Source organism: Syngnathus acus, chromosome 10 (assembly GCF_901709675.1).
Source record: "Syngnathus acus chromosome 10, fSynAcu1.2, whole genome shotgun sequence".
NCBI classification, from domain to species: domain Eukaryota; kingdom Metazoa; phylum Chordata; class Actinopteri; order Syngnathiformes; family Syngnathidae; genus Syngnathus; species Syngnathus acus.
The window spans coordinates 25,482,100-25,499,926 of record NC_051095.1 but is presented as its reverse complement, the minus strand read 5'-3'; the positions used below and the strand labels follow the sequence as shown (position 1 = coordinate 25,499,926).

Here is a 17,827-nt window from a genome sequence, read left to right as displayed (position 1 = left end):
AAAAATGTCACCCATGACTATGAGGGATTTACGCTTGACGAAGTTCACCACTCCTCCGTAGATAAGACTGTGAGGGTGGCTCGGTTGGTAGCCACTGATGGGTTCTCGGACATGAACAGAAGACGTGACCACACTGATCGACTGCCACTCGAAGCCCCTAACTGACGAGGAACTAGTCGAAATGACAAGATTGGCGAGTGAGGAAGAAGAGGAGGTAGCTGAGGACAATGAAGCTGAAGAACATGGCCTCACCTGGAAAATCTGCAAGAGCTCTGCAACATAGCACAGACCCTGCAACAAATGGCCCAAGAAATCGATGACAACATGATCAGAAATGTAGAATTCAGCAACCGTATTGACCGTGTCATGGAGTTGTACAAGAACATCTTTGCTCTAAAGAAAAAACAACGCTTACAACTCCCCATCACAATGTTCCTTGTACCCCGAAAACGTTGTGCCTCCACGCCATCTCCTACAAGTACCCCAGCTCCATCCGAAGTTGCCTGCGATGATCCACCTGAAGATGAGGTGTCATCTGAGGAGCAGTAAAGCTCTCACTAACTTTAAAATTTGTTATAATAAAAGTTCTAAAAAGACATTTACCACATGTTCACTTGTTTTAAATAATGTTATAATAAAATAGTTCTAAAACATATTTGCAGTGTTGTACTTGGTTATAAAAGAAGTTGTCACAAAATCATATTTACCATGTGTGTACTTTAGCTACATCTACATATATGTTACACACACGTATAATATTTATACAATATTTTCTGTATGTTATTTATATTATTAATGTATTATTTACATTTTTTAAACTATTTAATGTTCTAAAAATAACATGCACTGAAATGGTTTCATATACTACATTTATTGACAAAACATTTACATACGAGAGGGTGACACTACGCGGATTTTCACTTATCGCGGGTGGTCTTGGAACCAATTCTCCGTAATAAATGAGAGATTACTGTATTTTTAAACAGGGCGGCTCGGTGGGGCACTGGGTAGCACGTCCGCCTCACAGTTAGGAGGGTGCGGGTTCGATTCCACCTCCGGCCCTCCCTGTGTGGAGTTTGCATGTTCTCCCCGGGCCCGCGTGGGTTTTCTCCGGGCACTCCAGTTTCCTCCCTCATCCCAGAAACATGCTTGGTAGGCCGATTGGGCACTCCAAATTGTCCCTAGGTGTGAGTGCGAGTGCGTATGGTTGTTTGTCTCTGTGTGCCCTGCGATTGGCTGGCAACCGGTTCAGGGTGTCCCCCGCCTACTGCCCGATGACGGCTGGGATAGGCTCCAGCACGCCCGCGACCCCCGTGGGGACTAAGCGGTACAGAAAATGGATTTTGGTAAATGGTATTTTTAAACACTGTATTGTACTTTTAAATGCTTTTTTTGTATTTTTAAACACTTGTGTTAACATTTTAAAGTCAAACTGATTTTCATAAACATTCTCCTTTATTTAAATAAATAAGAAAATAAAGAAAATAAATAAGAGCAAATATATTGTTTCAATATCCACACAAGACCTTTATGAACCTTTATTATAGTTTTATATACACTTGATTGTTTTTTAAACACGTTTTTGTATTTTTAAACACCTTTGTAAAAATTTTAACGTCAAACTGACTTTCAGAAACATTCTCATTTATTTAAATAAATAAGAAAATAAATAAGAGTAGATATATTGTTACAATATCAACACAAGACTTTTATTAACCTTTTTTGAAGTGTAAACGTGTCTGGCTCCTCTCTGGTCTTGTCTGTTGGCCGACTGACGCACCCCTGTGGCCCAGCGCGAGGTTGTCCATACAAGCCTTTTATCATTTTACTTTTATACACTCTATTAAACTTTTAAATACGTTATTGTATTTTAAACACTTTTTTAAACATTTTAAAGTGTAAAGGTGTCACGGCTCCGCTCTGCTCTTGCCGTGCTGACCGGCTGACGCGCCCCTGTGGCCCAGCGCGAGGGCATCCACACATTGTTCAGACCCACGCCCTGCGCTATTCGTGCTCATTGCCGGCCGCTGTCCCAAATCCTGGACGGCAGTGCTTTTTTCCTACGCCGCTTGTCCTCAGTGCACGCCCCGCGCTATCAGCGCTCATTGCCGTTGTCCCAACTGTTTCTGCACGGCGGTGCATTTTTCCTTTGTGCGCAGGTGTGTCACATCGCCGCTCAAATCCCTACTGGCCGGCTCACGCGCCCTCCGCACTCGACCTCTGAGGCATGCGTCGCCAACTGTCAGTCTTCACCGCTTTGTCTGCTTTGACGCGCTGACAAGGATTTGTGATATAAACGAATGACATAATTTAAAATGTTGGCTATGGAAATAGTCTCTTTTTTTAATACAAAAATAAACTGAACAATTTGTGACACTGAAAAGTCACAAATTGTTTGCCTGACCCGCTGTGTAACGAGATGCCCGCACGACGCGAGCTCGCTGACCGGCTCGTCAGCTTGCCTCATCATCCTGCTCTGCCGGCATTCCAGCCCTCCTTGTTTCTTTTAAAATTTCCCCAAATAAAGAGCCCGTGTTGCATTTGGTTGTCCTGCCTTGTTTGTGACAACAAAACAAAGCACGAATCAGAGATGCTGCTGATTCTGCTGACACAAACGAAGTGGAGTGGATACGTAGCAGGAGATTGAGACAAAGCCTGGTTAGAGCTGCTCTTACAGCTCTAAGCCAATCATCGGCAAGGATACAGATCAACATGTTCCCATTAATCCCCTCTTGGCCAGTAGTGTTCTGTAGTCATATGGGCAGACAAAGCACCGCGCTCCAAGTGATGCCGCAAAAAGCCGCGATGCACCGAATATATCCGCAATATTTGTTTTCATATAAACCCACGATGTACTGAGGCCGAGATAAATGTAGCGAGGGATGTTAGGGATATTACTAGTCAATGCAAAATGTAGTAATCCCAACACACCTATGATAGACTATCTGTATTTACATTCACATTGACAAGATCCTATGCAGTACAAATACACTTTTGCTGTGTGTTATCAAAATAAACACAGTGGGGGGAACACATTCATTGTATACACATTTGTATTTGTTTATATAATCCATATAATAAACACTTACAGTCAAACCTCGGTTTTCGACTACAATCCGTTCCAAAAGGCGGTTCGAGAAGTGAATCGTTCGAATTCCGAATCTATTTTTCCCCATTACAACTAATGGAAAAAAGTTTAATCCGTTCCAAAAAAAACAAAAGCGCCTTTTTTAAGCATTTTTCCATTTGGGCATTTTTGTCCGATTGCGCAACTGCAGCGCACCACCCAACGCGCAACCGTGGCGCGCCGCCGACCGCGCAACTGCACCGCGCTGGTCACATTATTGTGACAGAGCCGTTGCTGAAATTTAGAAAATATTTTTAGAGTCCTGATGTACTTTCCAAAATGTAAGTGGACCTCAGTGCGCAGGGAGCTTAATTTGGTCCGATCGTGCAACCGCAGTGCGCCGGGCGCTCACTGTCGCATTGCTTTAAGAGCGTCTTTGTGTTTTCGGATGGCTTTACTGCTCCCACTTGCTTTCTTTGGAGGCATGATTAGGAGTTAATACAATCCTCAAAGTAACGAAAATATAATAACAACGAACAGAGTCAGTCGGCATCCGGGCCGTGCGGTCGGGTTTTCTCGCGTCCTTTCGGCTCATCTCACGAGGTTCGACCTCCGAATTTTTGTTCAACAACCGAAGCAAAAAAATCTCAAATTGTTTGTTAGAATTCCGATTTGTTCGAGAACCGGGACGTTCGAAAACCGAGGTTTGACTGTATTTGTATTGCACTACCCTACATGTTTCACTTCCACTTAAGATTAATTTTCTGTGCATTTCTTTTCTTCTCCCTTTCAGAAAAGTCTGGATCATTCACTTCAGAAGAGGAGAAGGTTGGTTGTTTTTTGGAAAAGAAATACGTAAATGTGAAAAGCCTTTGAGATATTGTAATTATTTTTACGTCTTGACAATAAAGTGAGCCCAACATTGATAGGAGTTTAATTTAATGACAGTACGACAATTCCCCCTGGAAAAAAACTCAGAAGTGATTTAACGGTATTTTAGAACAGAGTGGCGGTATACTTACTAACGCCCACTTTTTAGATTGAATTTGCTTGATTTGACACATCAGCCTGACTACTTCACGGAAGGAAGAGATCATGATTTTTCCATTGGAAATCATTGTCAAGACTATTGCTTAAAGCGTCCAAGTCAGCTATCAGTTGGCACCAACATTTACATGGACATCTATACTTGTGACTACTTCGACGTATCACAAGGATTAGTCTTTCTGTGGCTGATTTAAGAGCAAGGGCTATCCTTCAGTGCAAAATAGAATAATATTCCACCAAAGCAGTGGTTCCCGAGGTGCTTCTTGGTTATAATGGTGGTCCCTTGGACTAAACCAGTTGAAAACCCCTGCTGTATGTCATTGTTGGAGATACTCAGGGAAGGATCGCTAAATTGGAGGCACAAATTTGTGTTACAACCTTTCCTGTGAAACGGTAGAAACATTTTTCATCTTTCTGAAGACACTAATTTTGATTACCCTCACGATCTTGCAGAAGGCGTGCGTATCCTGTACGACAGAAGATCTGAACACGAATGGTACAGTGTGAACATGTGCTAAATGTACTAACATACCCTGTTTGAAATTAGGCTTTTTTTTTTTTTTTACCTGTCTGAACCGCTTATCCTCATGAGGGTCATGGTCATGCTAAACCCATTGAAGAAACATGTTCATAAATCAGAGAAAGCAAATTTTGGAATTGGGTGTGAAGGTTGAGAGGCTAAGGTGGCTCGGTGGCGTACTGGTTAGCACGTCCACCTCACAGTTAGGAGGGTGCGAATTTGATTCCACCTCCGACCCTCCCTGTGTGGAGTTTGCATGTTCTCCCCTTGCCCGCGTCTGTTTTCTCCGGGCACTCCGGTTTCCTCCCGCATCCCAAAAACATGCTTAATAGGCCGATTGAGCACTCCAAATTGCCCCTAGGTGTGAGTGCGAGTGCGGACGGTTGTTTGTCTCTGTGTGCCCTGCGATTGGCTAGCAACCGGTTCAGGGTGTCCCCCCCGCCTACTGCCTGATGACAGCTGGGATAGGCTCCAGCATGCCCGCAACCCCTGTGGGGACAAAGCGGTACAGAAAATGGATGGATGGATGGATGGATGGATGGATGGATGGATGGATGGATGGATGGATGGATGGATGGATGGATGGATGGATGGATGGATGGATGGATGGACGGATGGATGGATGGATGGATGGATGGATGGGCTGAGAGGCTAAATGAAATGGAATTATATTGAATGACAGACTGATATACCTGTACAAAACACGTGGAAGGTGTGAACCAGTAAAAAAAAAAAATCCAAATAAAGGACAAAACATCTTAAATTCTGGCTTTTGTTTTGGAATTTTGGAAAACATATATAGGTGAACAGTTTAATGATGTAATGATTTGAATCAGTCAAAAAAATTGAAGGAGAAAAAATAAATAGTAATATTTGGCTTATATTTTAAAACGTTTAAAAATATGCAGAAATGGAAACGAAATCAAGAAAGCTAGTAACTAGTAGTAGTATTACTACAAGTAGTACTCGCACTACTTGTACTGTATTGGTCCGAATATAAGACGGTGTTTTTTGCATTGAAATAAGACTGAAAAAGTGAGGGTCGTCTTACATTCGGGGTCTAGACATACCCATTCACAACGCTAGATGGTGCCAGATATCTTTAAAGCGAATGCTGAACTTAACTCCCCAGGCCAAAGCAAAACCCTGTCACGAAGAAGAAAAATAAAAATAGCGGTAGCACGAAGAAGAAAAATAAAAAATAGCGGTGAGGAAGAAAAGCAAAGAAAATAAGAGAAGAAATAACAGAAAATGGAGAAACGTAGCGACAATTTGGAGAAAAGTGGGTTGAAGATCGGCCAGGTTAACCGGCAGCTGAGGAGAAGTTATGATGACATTTTCAAGATGATGGTGATAAATGAGGCAGAGTCTTCAAACAATTGCAAAGCGGCTGTGAAATATGGTGTCACAGAGTGTAATGTGCGGAGATGGAGAGCTCAAAAAGATCGCCTAAAAAGTGCTAACAATCAGAGAAAAGCTTTCCGTGGTCCTCAGAGCAGCCGCTTTCAAGAGCTCAACAGGATGGTGTGCGCGTACGTGGACGAGAAACGAAAAGACGGGATGCCCATCAGCAGAGCTGTCATTCAGCTCAAGGCCGTGGGAATAGCCAAAGAGCTAAACATGCCCACCGCTGACTTCAAAGCAAGCCTCGGCTGGTGTAAAAGAATGATACGGCGTAACGGACTAACGCTGCGACGCAGAACAAGTCCAGCCCAGTGTTCAGATATTAAGAAGATTTGAATGAGGCAAAATAACATGCTTTTTCTCTCGAATATATTGTTATAATAATTTGTTTCAGATGTACTGTAATTATTTTCTGTATAAAAATTAAATTTGGTGTTCAAAAAGTATTTTTTCAAACTTGAGTCTTGAAAAAGAGAGGGTCGTCTTATAATCAGTCGTAGTCGTAGCTGTCATACTTTGTAGTCAAAATTAGTAGTAGTAGGAGTATAGTACATACCGTAATTTTCGGACTATAAGTCGCAGTTTTTTTCATAGTTTGGGTGGGGGGGCGACTTATAATGAGGAGCGACTTATATGTCAATTTTTTCAACGATTTTCAAAAAAAAGTGAAACCGCGATAAACGAACCGCGATGTAGCAAGGGATTACTGTAATTTGAATTTCAAGTGACGTCAGCAGCGCGGCGCGGCGTGGCGCTGCGGTTGTTTACGAAAAGGACAAAGATTGATCACGGGATGACGAAGATGACGAAGGGCCCCACGTACTACCGGCATCATTAGCGGCTTTGTTTCTAAGTGAAACGGAGGACGAAGAGTTTGAAGGATTTAAGGATTTGGAGTGACACAGAAGGTTTGAAAAACTATTATGGCTTTTACGCACGCCCGGTCCGACTCTACGGAGCTCTCTTTCCCCTCCGTGGATTGAAGTTGGGGGCCGGCGCTCAGCCGGGTGGCTGTCCGGGGACGGTGGATGGGGCTCGGACATGGCTTTTATGCACGCCCGGTCCTACTCTACGGAGCTCTCTTTCACCTCCGTGGATGGAAGTCGAGGGCCGGCGCTCGGCCGGGTGGCTGTCCGGGGACGGTGGATGGGGCTCGGTCATGGCTTTTACGCACGCCCGGTCCTATTCTATGGATCTCTCTTCCACCTCCGTGGCTGGAAGTCCACGCCGCCACACGCCTGGAAGTTTGTTTTGTTAAATAAAGAGCCGTTTACCAAACCCACGTCTTTCCTTGGACTTTGTTAACGCTACAATATAGTTATATAGTAGATCTGTGGAATAACGACAAGGCTGACGTCAGGGCGCACGCGCGGTGTTGTTGACAAAGGATGAGGAATTTGATCGATGGATTTCATGATTTGGAGTGACACAGATGGTTTGATAATATGATTGCTTATATAATAGTTATTTCAAAGTCAAAGTCAGCTTTATTGTCAATCCCTTCATATGTCAAGACACACAAAGAAACCGAAATTCCGTTTCCTCCATCCCACGGTGACGAGACATACAAGTAGGCGACACAAAACAAAAACAAGAAGGCACAAACCATAAATAATAAATAATAAATAAAATAAAATGAGCGATGAATAAAAACAGACCAATAACCCATTGAATATGAGGGGCAAAACCGAGCCAGTGAGCATACAGCAAGAACAGGACGCTACGCTGAAAGGGGGAGCGAGTTCAGGATCCTAACAGCCTGGAGTACGAAGCTGTTGGAAAGTCTGGTGGTGCGGGAGCGCAGGCTCCTGTACCGCCTCCCAGAGGGCAGAAGTTCAAACAAAGAGTGAGCGGGGTGACTCACATCACTCACAATCTTGGTCGCCTTGCGAGTGAGATGGGAGGTGTAAATGTCCTTCAAGGAGGGGAGAGAAGCACCAATAGTCTTACTAGCCGTTTTCACAATGCGCTGCAGGGCCTTCAAGTCTTGGTCAGTGCAGCTGCCACCCCAGACAGCAATACAGCTGGAGAGGACGCTCTCAATGGTGCCGCGGTAAAAAGTAGTCATGATGGCCGGAGGAGTCCCCGCTCGCCTGAGTTTCCGAAGGAAGTACAGGCGGCGCTGGGCCTTCTTCGCCAGCGACGCGGTGTTGGTGGACCAGGAGAGATCCTCACTGATGTGCACCCCCAGGAACCTGGCGCTGCTCACTCTCTCCACCACAGCACCGTCGATGGTCAGCGGCAGGTGTTGGGCGTGACCCTTCCGGAAGTCAACGACAATCTCCTTGGTCTTGTCGACGTTCAGCAGGAGGTTGTTGTCCCTGCACCACGCGGTCAGAAGGTCAACCTCCAGCCTGTATGGAGTCTCGTCTCCCTTGGTGATGAGACCCACCAGAGTCGTGTCGTCAGCAAACTTCACTATGCGGTTGCCGCTGCAGGTGGCAGCGCAGTCATGCGTCAGGAGGGTGAAGAGCAGCGGACTGAGCACGCAGCCTTGGGGGGCCCCTGTGCTCAGCGTGATGCTGGCGGAGATCTTGTCGCCAACACGTACCACCTGTGGCCTCTGACAGAGGAAGTCCAGTAGCCAGTTGCAGAGGCCGGTACTGAGGCCCAGCTTGTCAAGTTTGCTGATGAGACGCTGCGGCACAATGGTGTTGAAGGCAGAACTGAAGTCCACAAACAGCAACCTCACATACGAGTCCTTCCCCTCCAGGTGGGTGAGGGCCGAGTGGAGGGCAGAGCAGATGGCATCCTCAGAGGACCGTTTGGCTCGGTACGCAAACTGGAAGGGGTCAATGGTGGGAGGGAGAACTGACCGGATGTGCTCCAAGACAAGCCGCTCAAAGCACTTCATGACGATGGGCGTAAGTGCCACGGGGCGGTAGTCATTGAAGCAGGACGGAGCAGGCTTCTTCGGCACAGGTACGATGGTGGCTGCTTTGAAACTCGACGGGACGATGGCCTGCTGCAGGGAAGTGTTAAAGATGTCCGTGAAGACACCCGTCAGCTCACCAGCGCAGTCCTTCAGCGCTCGACCCGGGATGTTGTCCGGGCCCGCCGCCTTACGGATGTCGATAGCGGCAAGCGTCCTCCTCACGCTGTCGGCGGAGAGGCACAGGGGCAGCTCGTTATTTGTTATATGTTATTTGATATATAATTTATATATCGTTATATGGGCCTGTGGAATATTTTGAAGTGCAAGCGCCGTCAGCGGCGCGCACCCATTGTTGACATAAAGGACGATCGATGGATTTAATTAATTGGAGTGACACAGATGGTTTTATAAACGTGGTATTTATGTACCGTTTTTTTCCGTGTATAATACGCAAAATTTAACTAATTTATTGTCCTAAAATCTGGGGTGCGCATTATACATGGGTACAATTCTTTTTTAATTTTTTTTTTTTAATTAAATTTTTTTTTTTTTTTTTTTTTAAGAAAATCATGGTACTGGTACGAGTATTGATTTATGTATTGTTCTCTTCTTGTCATGTTGTGAAAGAATGTGGGTTGAATAAATACCGAAAGAACAATAGTGTGTTTGTACTGTGCTCTGGTCATTTCGTCAAAGAAGGGATAATAGTCCTCTTCTCTTCTTGACTGACAATGAATGTGATAGTTTAATACAATCAGCAAATAACAAAATGCGTATTACAGGTAATATTTTATTTCACAACACTTTGCCTTGTTCCTTTCGTCTCTGCTGTTCACTTCAAACACGCTCCATACGAACGCAATGCTCTCGTATCAGACGCTTGCTCGATCACCTGCTCGTTTACTGTCACAATGTACCCTACACAAATCCGAAACATTTGTTGCGGCTCCGAGTCACGACGAGGGGCAAGTTTTGGTTTCCAAGGGTGTTTTTATTCCTCTTCAACGTCTCTCCCATACAGAGCCGCCTTTTTCACATGTCCGCACGTCACTTTCCTCTCTTTTCATCTGATCGCGGTGGTGCCTTTACGGGCAGTCGGAGAAATCAATGCCAACAAAAAAAATACATCCAGCCTAGTTAAGACCATACCAAAGACTATAAAAATGGGACCCATTGCCTCCCTGCGTGTGTGACGATCATTGGGACTTAAAAAAAAGAGAAAAAAAAAAAAAATTTAAAAAAAAAAAAAAAAAATTGGGTGCGTATTATACATGGGTACAGGCTTTTTTCCAGCATCAACATGCCATTGTTAGGGTGCGTATTATACATGGGGGCGTATTATACACGGAAAAAAACGGTAATCGTTTTTTGAATAACTCTGAATGTTACGTCAGGCCCGTTCTCAGCTCTTCTGTGTCACTTAGTAGTAGAAGTACTTATAAGAAGTAGTTAGTAGTAGTAATAGTACTTAAAAGCAGGGCTGTGGACTCGGTCGGGTTTTTGCACCGAGTCCGAGTCCGGCCTCTTGACCACGAGTCCGAGTCCGGCTGTCCATTTTTTCTGTTAATTCATGTGACTGCTTAGTCTTTATTCAAGGCTAATTTAGATCAAAATCTAAATAATTACAACAGTTTTGTGATGGCTTTGTCTTTATTAAACATATAAACGAATACAATAAACAGATACTTTCAAGTTTTAATCATTAATTACACCATTATAGCTCAGACATTTATCTAAACACAAATAATTAGTGACGACCCCACAACTATCGAAACACATCAATGATATAAGCTGGGTGACATAATCGTCCTTGACATTGGTACATAATGTAAACATTAGCCTAAGTGCAACTCAACGTGGCCGCATTGATCGTAACTTACGCTCCGTTTCCCCCCCAAATCTAGAGGCAAAACATTGTTCTCTCGCTACTCCCGGGTTCTTCCATCTTGGCTGCGCGCAGGGCATTGTGGGTCTTGTACGTGCACGCACGCAGGCAGGCAGGCGCGGGCGCGCACGCAACAACTAAATTTGTCTTCATAACAAGCAAGCAGGGCTGTGGACAGTATTCCTACGCGCATTCTCAGCAGCATGATGAAAATAAAATTCAATAACGTCACTGAGGCATATTTTAACGAACTCCACTTCATTGTATGGCTTTTTAGCCCGTGCAATGTTCCAAGCCAGTTGAAACAATGCAAGTGTGACAGTCTCTGAGTTCTTCGTAATTTTTTTGAAAAACTGTACCTATTTTTCTGCCTGACTTTTCAAAGTCTCCAAACTTGTGCTTGCGAAATTCAGTCCCTTTTGCAAAGTCCTTATCGATATTGGCATGAAGTGAGCTGAAGTGGCGCTGACCATTTGAAGCTTTTAAATGCGCCAATGACGTCCGACATATCAGGCAGAATGGCTTGCCATAGCGTTCAACAAAAAACAACTTTAACTCTGTTAAAAACGTCCTGTGTTCATCGTCATATATTCGTTTAGCTGTGCATTTTTTCCTTGCCATTTGGCAAGCGTCTTGTCAGCTTTTCTGGACCTAATGGGCCCCCGTAGTCACAGCCGGCGGCGCTCAATGCTGTCAAGTTCTTTTTCAAACTTGATCGTAAGCAGGGCTGTGGACAGTATTCCTACGCACATTCTCAGCAGCATGATGAAAATAAAATTTAACGTATTTTTTTTATTGTCGGACTCGGTGGACTCGGTCAAAATCAGCACCGAGTCCGAGTCCGGCAAAAATGACCGAGTCCGACCGAGTCCGAGTCCCCGAGTCCGAGCCCACAGCCCTGCTTAAAAGTAGTAGTAGTACTTAGTACTAGTACTTGGCAGTAGTAGAAGTAGTTAGTAGTAGTACAGCTAAGTGTTGATTTTACACGGACATTATTATAATTCCGAAAGCTTATCATTAAGAACAGCTATATCCAAAACCTGGCCCGCGGGCCAAATCCGGCCCCCGGTCAGATTTCATACGGCCCGCAACTTCGGTCTTATAACGTATTATTTATGGCCAGCCTGCACTGTCAAAGTGAATTAAAAAAAAAAAATCATGAAACTTGAAACTGTAATTCATCCTTTTACCAAAAGGTGGCAGCATCACTTTAATAATCTCAGTCTGCATCCATGCTGCGAACCCCTCTCCGCTCATTTCTGCCATGGCGACTGCAAAGAAAACGAGGAAAGTTGACATTGAGGGCCGTCGCTTTCAAGAGAGATGGGAATTACAATACTTCCTCGCTGAAAATCAAGGCAATTGTGGTTGTCTAATTTCTAAAGAGAGTTGCCTTGTTTAAGGATTTCAACCTAAAGAGACACTATCAGACTAAACATGCTAACACATACGACAAGCTAACAGGGAGTGACCGTGCTGATAAAGTGAAGCAGCTCCAAGTTGAACTGGCATCACAACAGCGATTCTTCACGCGGGGTTGTGAGTCAAAAGTAAATATTACTAAAGCAAGCTACAAAGTGGCCATGTTAATACTGTTGATGTTATAAACCTGTAGACGTGACACAAACTATTACTTTCTGAAAGATATTGTAAATGACAAGACCAAAATTCAGTTGTTTTAAGTTTTATTAATAACAGACAACTTTGCATTACTTATAACTAGGGCTGTGGACTCGGTCGGATTTTTGCACCGAGTCCGAGTCCGAGTCCGGCCTCTTGACCATGAGTCCGAGTCCGGGCCCGAGTCCGGCTGTCCATTTTTCCTGTTAATTCATGTGACTGCTTAGTCTTTATTCAAGGCTAATTTAGATCAAAATCTAAATAATTACAACAGTTTTGTGATGGCTTTGTCTTTATTAAACATATAAACGAATACAATAAACAGATACTTTCAAGTTTTAATCATTAATTACACCATTATAGCTCAGACATTTATCTAAACACAAATAATTAGTGACGACCCCTTATTTGGAAAGCGAAAAACCCATGTCGTACGGCGTCAGCACTATGTTGTTTTCAATAAAAACATGAAGAACTCACGTTTGCGTCAGTCAATTTTAATTTTTATAAAGGATTATTCTCATTTGATGTCTTTAAATTCATCCGCGTTCTGCCATTGAAGCGGGGTGCATTCAAAGACCAGTCGTACAGACGGAACACTCATTCACTTCACCAAAATGCAACAATATAATTACGTGAGCTCTTTGCATAAACCTCGATGCAAAGAAACTCCTCTTTTTGGGTACAGGCTACAAGGAGTATATATTACAAAGGAGACTTTATACTTAATTGTGATCATCATTCATCCATCCATCCATTTTATTTTATTACTCAGGCATTTTCAAAGCAAATTAATATTGTTGCATTTATTAATTTGCTTTAACATGACAGCGCAATATAATTAAAAGCTGACACGATAGCAATGTCAAACGTGTTCATTTAAGAAAAAGCCACACACGTTTTGTGATCAAATCTTTCATAACGAGAATGATTTGAGTGAATTGATTTTACAATTTTTATCCCCCCTCCCCACCATCTGTCACTTTGCTTGGGACAAAAGGAGCCTTCAGAACTGAAATTTCTTCTCAATTATTCATTCAAATCAATTCACTCAAATCATTCTCGTTATGAAAGATTTGATCACAAAACGTTTCCGTCTGTACGACTGGTCTTTGAATGCACCCCGCTTCAATGGCAGAACGCGGATGAATTTAAAGACATCAAATGAGAATAATCCTTTATAAAAATTAAAATTGACTGACGCAAACGTGAGTTCTTCATGTTTTTATTGAAAACAACAGTGTTGACGCCGTACGACGCCGTACGACATCGGTTTTTCGCTATAATTCGGTATAATTCGAGGTAGTCCACCCTCACCCAAAGTTAAGGTTTCATGGGAATATTATTGTCATAATTGTCTGGAGTCTGGACCATATATGATAATTGTTTAATGGCAGTTATTGATAGATCTTGAAGATGTCAAGTTATAGGTGCATAAGACTATGTTGTTCATGCATATAGCACGTTCATTGTAAGAGGGGAAGAGATGTTGTGTATTTTGGGCTAACTCAAATTCCGTAGTAGAAAAACCCCGGAAGTGGGATGGGCATTCTGTGTTGTTCTGGTACGCCCTGTGAACGCACTGTGAGTAAGGAATAAAGCAGTTATCATTCACGTCGTTGTCCGACCTATTCTTGCTATCTAAGAACCTGGAAAATAGTAAGGATATAACATATATCACGGGTCATTACGACGAGTTTGGTGGAGTTTTTACTGCTTCTTCCAACTCCTACCGCGCTGACTGTAACCTGACACTCTCTGGCTGCGTCTTTTCTCTTTTTTTTATTGTCGGACTCGGTGGACTCGGTCAACATCAGCACCGAGTCCGAGTCCGGCAAAAATGACCGAGTCCGACCGAGTCCGAGTCCCCGAGTCCGAACCGAGTCCACAGCCCTACTTATAATTCCTGTTTAAAATGTTCATGAGGCAAAAATGATTTTAAACTCATGTAAATTTGAGGTATTTCATACAGTTTGTTCAATGTTATCTGACTTCAGATATGAATGAAAGGCAGAATTTGTGTTTTTAGAGTTTTTCACATCTGCCTGAGTGGCTTGTATTTGGTTATTTTGTCATTTGAAAAATAAAGACAATTGTGACAATGAAAATTGTTTTATAACAGTGTGTATTTGCATGAATTTTTCTAGTTAAAAAATGTCTGAAAAAACTATTGGCCCCCGGGCCCCTTCACTTTATCAAATCTGGCCCTCCTTGCAAAAAGTTTGGACACCCCTGATCTAGAAAGTCTTGGAAGAAGAAAAAAATTCAGAGCCATGCATACGAGTGGATCGAGAAATTACCATAAGGAAATACGTCGATGCACGTGTTTGCATTTGGGGAATAACATCATTGTTCTGGGTAAAAATTAATGATACAATTCACCATGTAGTTTTTGTTGGGTCGTTACCCTGTCTCTGCTTACTGCTTGTGTGTGTGTTTGATTGTGCTAATGTAGAACCTTTATGTTATTGCTGCGGTCTATTTAAGAGCGATGGACAAGGGGTTGACGGGAGTGAGGAACGCGGAAGAAGAAAAAGAACAACACGCCTTTGCGTCGTCAAAAGTAGAAACTGCCTCTTGTCTTTTTGCACTGTAATTTCTACGGTATCATCGATTTAAAATATGACAAACAAATTGGGGTCCATGACCAAACCGCGTTAGACAGAAAGTCTTGTCATAATAATACTAATAATACATTTTATTTATAAGGCGCTTTTCAAGGCACTCAAGGTCGCCGTACAGACATAAAATAGCATAAAAAATTACCGGAATCAATGTAGAATCAAAGCGCGTAAAATCGAGGCTTAGCTGTTTTAATAGTACGTAAAAGTAGTACTTAGTAGTAGAAATAGTATAGATGTAGTAGTAGTAGGAGGAATAGTACAGTAAAATCGCTACTTAGGAACTTAATTTGTTCCGTGATTGGGTTCGTAGGTAGAAAGGTTTGTAAGAAGTGATTCCCCCCAAGCGATTACCGTGTTTTTCCATGCATAATGCGCAAAATCTAACTAATTTATTGTCCTAAAATCTGGGGTGCGCATTATGCATTGGTACAACAATTTTTGAAGAAAATCTCCCTCGAAATAAAACTTGAAATCACACCTTTCTTCTTGTTTGTTGTCAATCGCGCATCGCATTCAGCCATCCTGCCCAACACACTTAGTCAGTAAAATTCATAATTGACGACACATCGTTTGATGCGATGATGCAATCCTTGATGGTGTGTTATTGTCAAATATTGTTTGTTTTTTAATCTCCATCGCAGACCGGATATCATATGGAGGCCGCCATTACAGTATGCGCAGAACGGATGCGGAAGACACGTCAGCTATATAAAGAGCGAGAGTTCAGTTCTCTACCTATTCGTTTCAATTCACAGTTTAATTAGCAGTTTCAATCAGCAAATAACAAAATGCGTATTACAGGTAATATTTAATTTCACAACACTTTGCCTTGTTCCTTTCTTCTCTGCTGTTCACTTCAAACACGCTCCATACGAACACAATGCTCTCGTATCAGACGCTTGCTCGATCACCTGCTCGTTTGCTGTCACAATGTACCCTACACAAATCCGAAACATTTCTTCGCTATCGAGTTTGCTACCGCATGCGCAGTGATACTGACCGGCAGAATAACATCCGGTTGTTCCCAAAGATGATCTTTTTTCTGAAATAGTTTTACGTTTACGGACTTAAGTAAGAGTCAAAATTTGGGTGCGTATTATACATGGGTACAGGCTTTTTTCCAGCGTCGACATGCCATTTTTAGGGTGCGTATTATGTACGGGGGCGCATTACGCATGGAAAAACACGGTATTACAAAACCTCATGACAAACTACGAAGGAACTTATCAATACAGTATGCTGACACGCCGAGACGAACACAGGAAGTGGCTGAGCGAAGGGTGGAGATAAAAATAAATTACTCAGTCACCTCACGGGTCATTTTTTAAATTGATCAACTTCGGAAATCAAATTTCATTCGTAAGATAAGGCAAAAAAAATCTTGGGCCTCCAGTTTGTGTCTCACAAAGTTTGTAAGTTGAGACGTTCTCAAGAGGTTTTACTGCAGTAGTAGTAGTACGTTGTAATAGTAGTACTTAATATCAGCAGTAGTACTTAATATTAGTAGTACTTAGTATACCAAGTTCTGTAGTATTATATAGTATATATATATAATATATATTATATAGTTTTGTATTACTATAGTAGTTGTAGTATTTATAGTTGTAGTTGTAGCAGTATTTGTAATCGTAATAGTATTTAGCTGCTGACTTAGTAGTATTACCAAAAGTAATGATAGTATTATTTAGTACTAGTAGTAGTCTGAGTAGGCCTCAGCCTTCACACAGCAATGTTTATTTCTGTACAATGTTTAATAAACAATAAAGAGGCCTACCGCTGTTTAAATAGAATAGGACCAGCATATTGGTATTTCGAAAAACAACTTTATTGCAGAAGCCTTTACTTAACCTTTATTTGCCAATCATTTACTTCCTTATTTCTTTTTTGTATTTGCTCCCTTTAGGGTCGTGGTCACAGAGGACCATCTGTCATTTACTCAGAAGCACCTTCAATCCTCGTATGAAATGGTTATTACCTGACCATAGTCAAGATGATTATGAAGAAGGAGAAGAAAATTTTGTCGTGGCCTGCAACTTAGTGTCCAGATCTTCTGCTCGTATCCTGCGTTTGCAACATGTTCTTACAAGTGTGTCAATGCAGTGGCAGCCTTTCAGCGGGGCACAAATGGGTTCTCCCAAGGTGAGCTGCTGGAGCAATATTCATTGTTATTTGGTTTGTACAAAGGCCATGCGGCTAGCTTTTATGTATGTATGTATGTATGTATGTATGTATGTATTTATTTATTTATTTCACTTACGAGCGCTGTGTGGTGCCAGTAAACTTAATTTAATTTACTTCACAAGCAGCCGTTTGGCATATATTGAACAATTTGTGACAGACTCTTGGACCAGGCCGTACATGTGAAAAACAAAAAAATACCGTATTTTTTGGACTAAAGGTTGCTCCGGAATATAGGTCGCATTAGCCATAAAATGCACAATAACGTGAAAAAAAAACATATATAAGTCGCTCCGGAGTATAAGTCGCATTTTGGGGGAACATTTATTCGACAAAATCCAACACCAAGAACAGACATGAACGAGCAACAACAGGCTAAACGATAGGTAAGCTAACGTGACATAACACAAACGAAGAGCTGAGAATGGGCCTGACGTAACATTCAGAGTTATTCAAATAACTATTACGTAAATAACACGTTTATAAAACCATCTGTGTCACTCCAATTCATTAAATCCATCGATCGTCCTTTATGTCAACAATGGGTGCGCGCCGCTGACGGCGCTTGCACTTCAAAATATTCCACAGACCCATATAACGATATATA

The 17,827-nt window shown here is 42.4% G+C and overlaps 1 protein-coding gene across 5 annotated transcripts in view; it reads left to right on the top strand.

Annotated features, from left to right (window-relative positions):
- The window catches only part of ccdc142 (coiled-coil domain containing 142), a 93,381-nt gene that overhangs the window by 8,369 nt on the left and 67,185 nt on the right, over window positions 1–17,827 (top strand). For all 5 annotated transcript variants that reach the window (XR_005099206.1, XM_037262815.1, XM_037262816.1 and 2 more), the window contains exons 3-5: window positions 3,861–3,895; window positions 4,568–4,610; window positions 16,946–17,181. Coding sequence is in view for 4 of the 5 variants with exons in the window: in XM_037262815.1 (XP_037118710.1) it covers window positions 3,861–3,895; window positions 4,568–4,610; window positions 16,946–17,181 (314 nt within the window). In the remaining variant the exon portion in view is untranslated. The remainder of the gene's footprint in view (window positions 1–3,860; window positions 3,896–4,567; window positions 4,611–16,945; window positions 17,182–17,827) is intronic.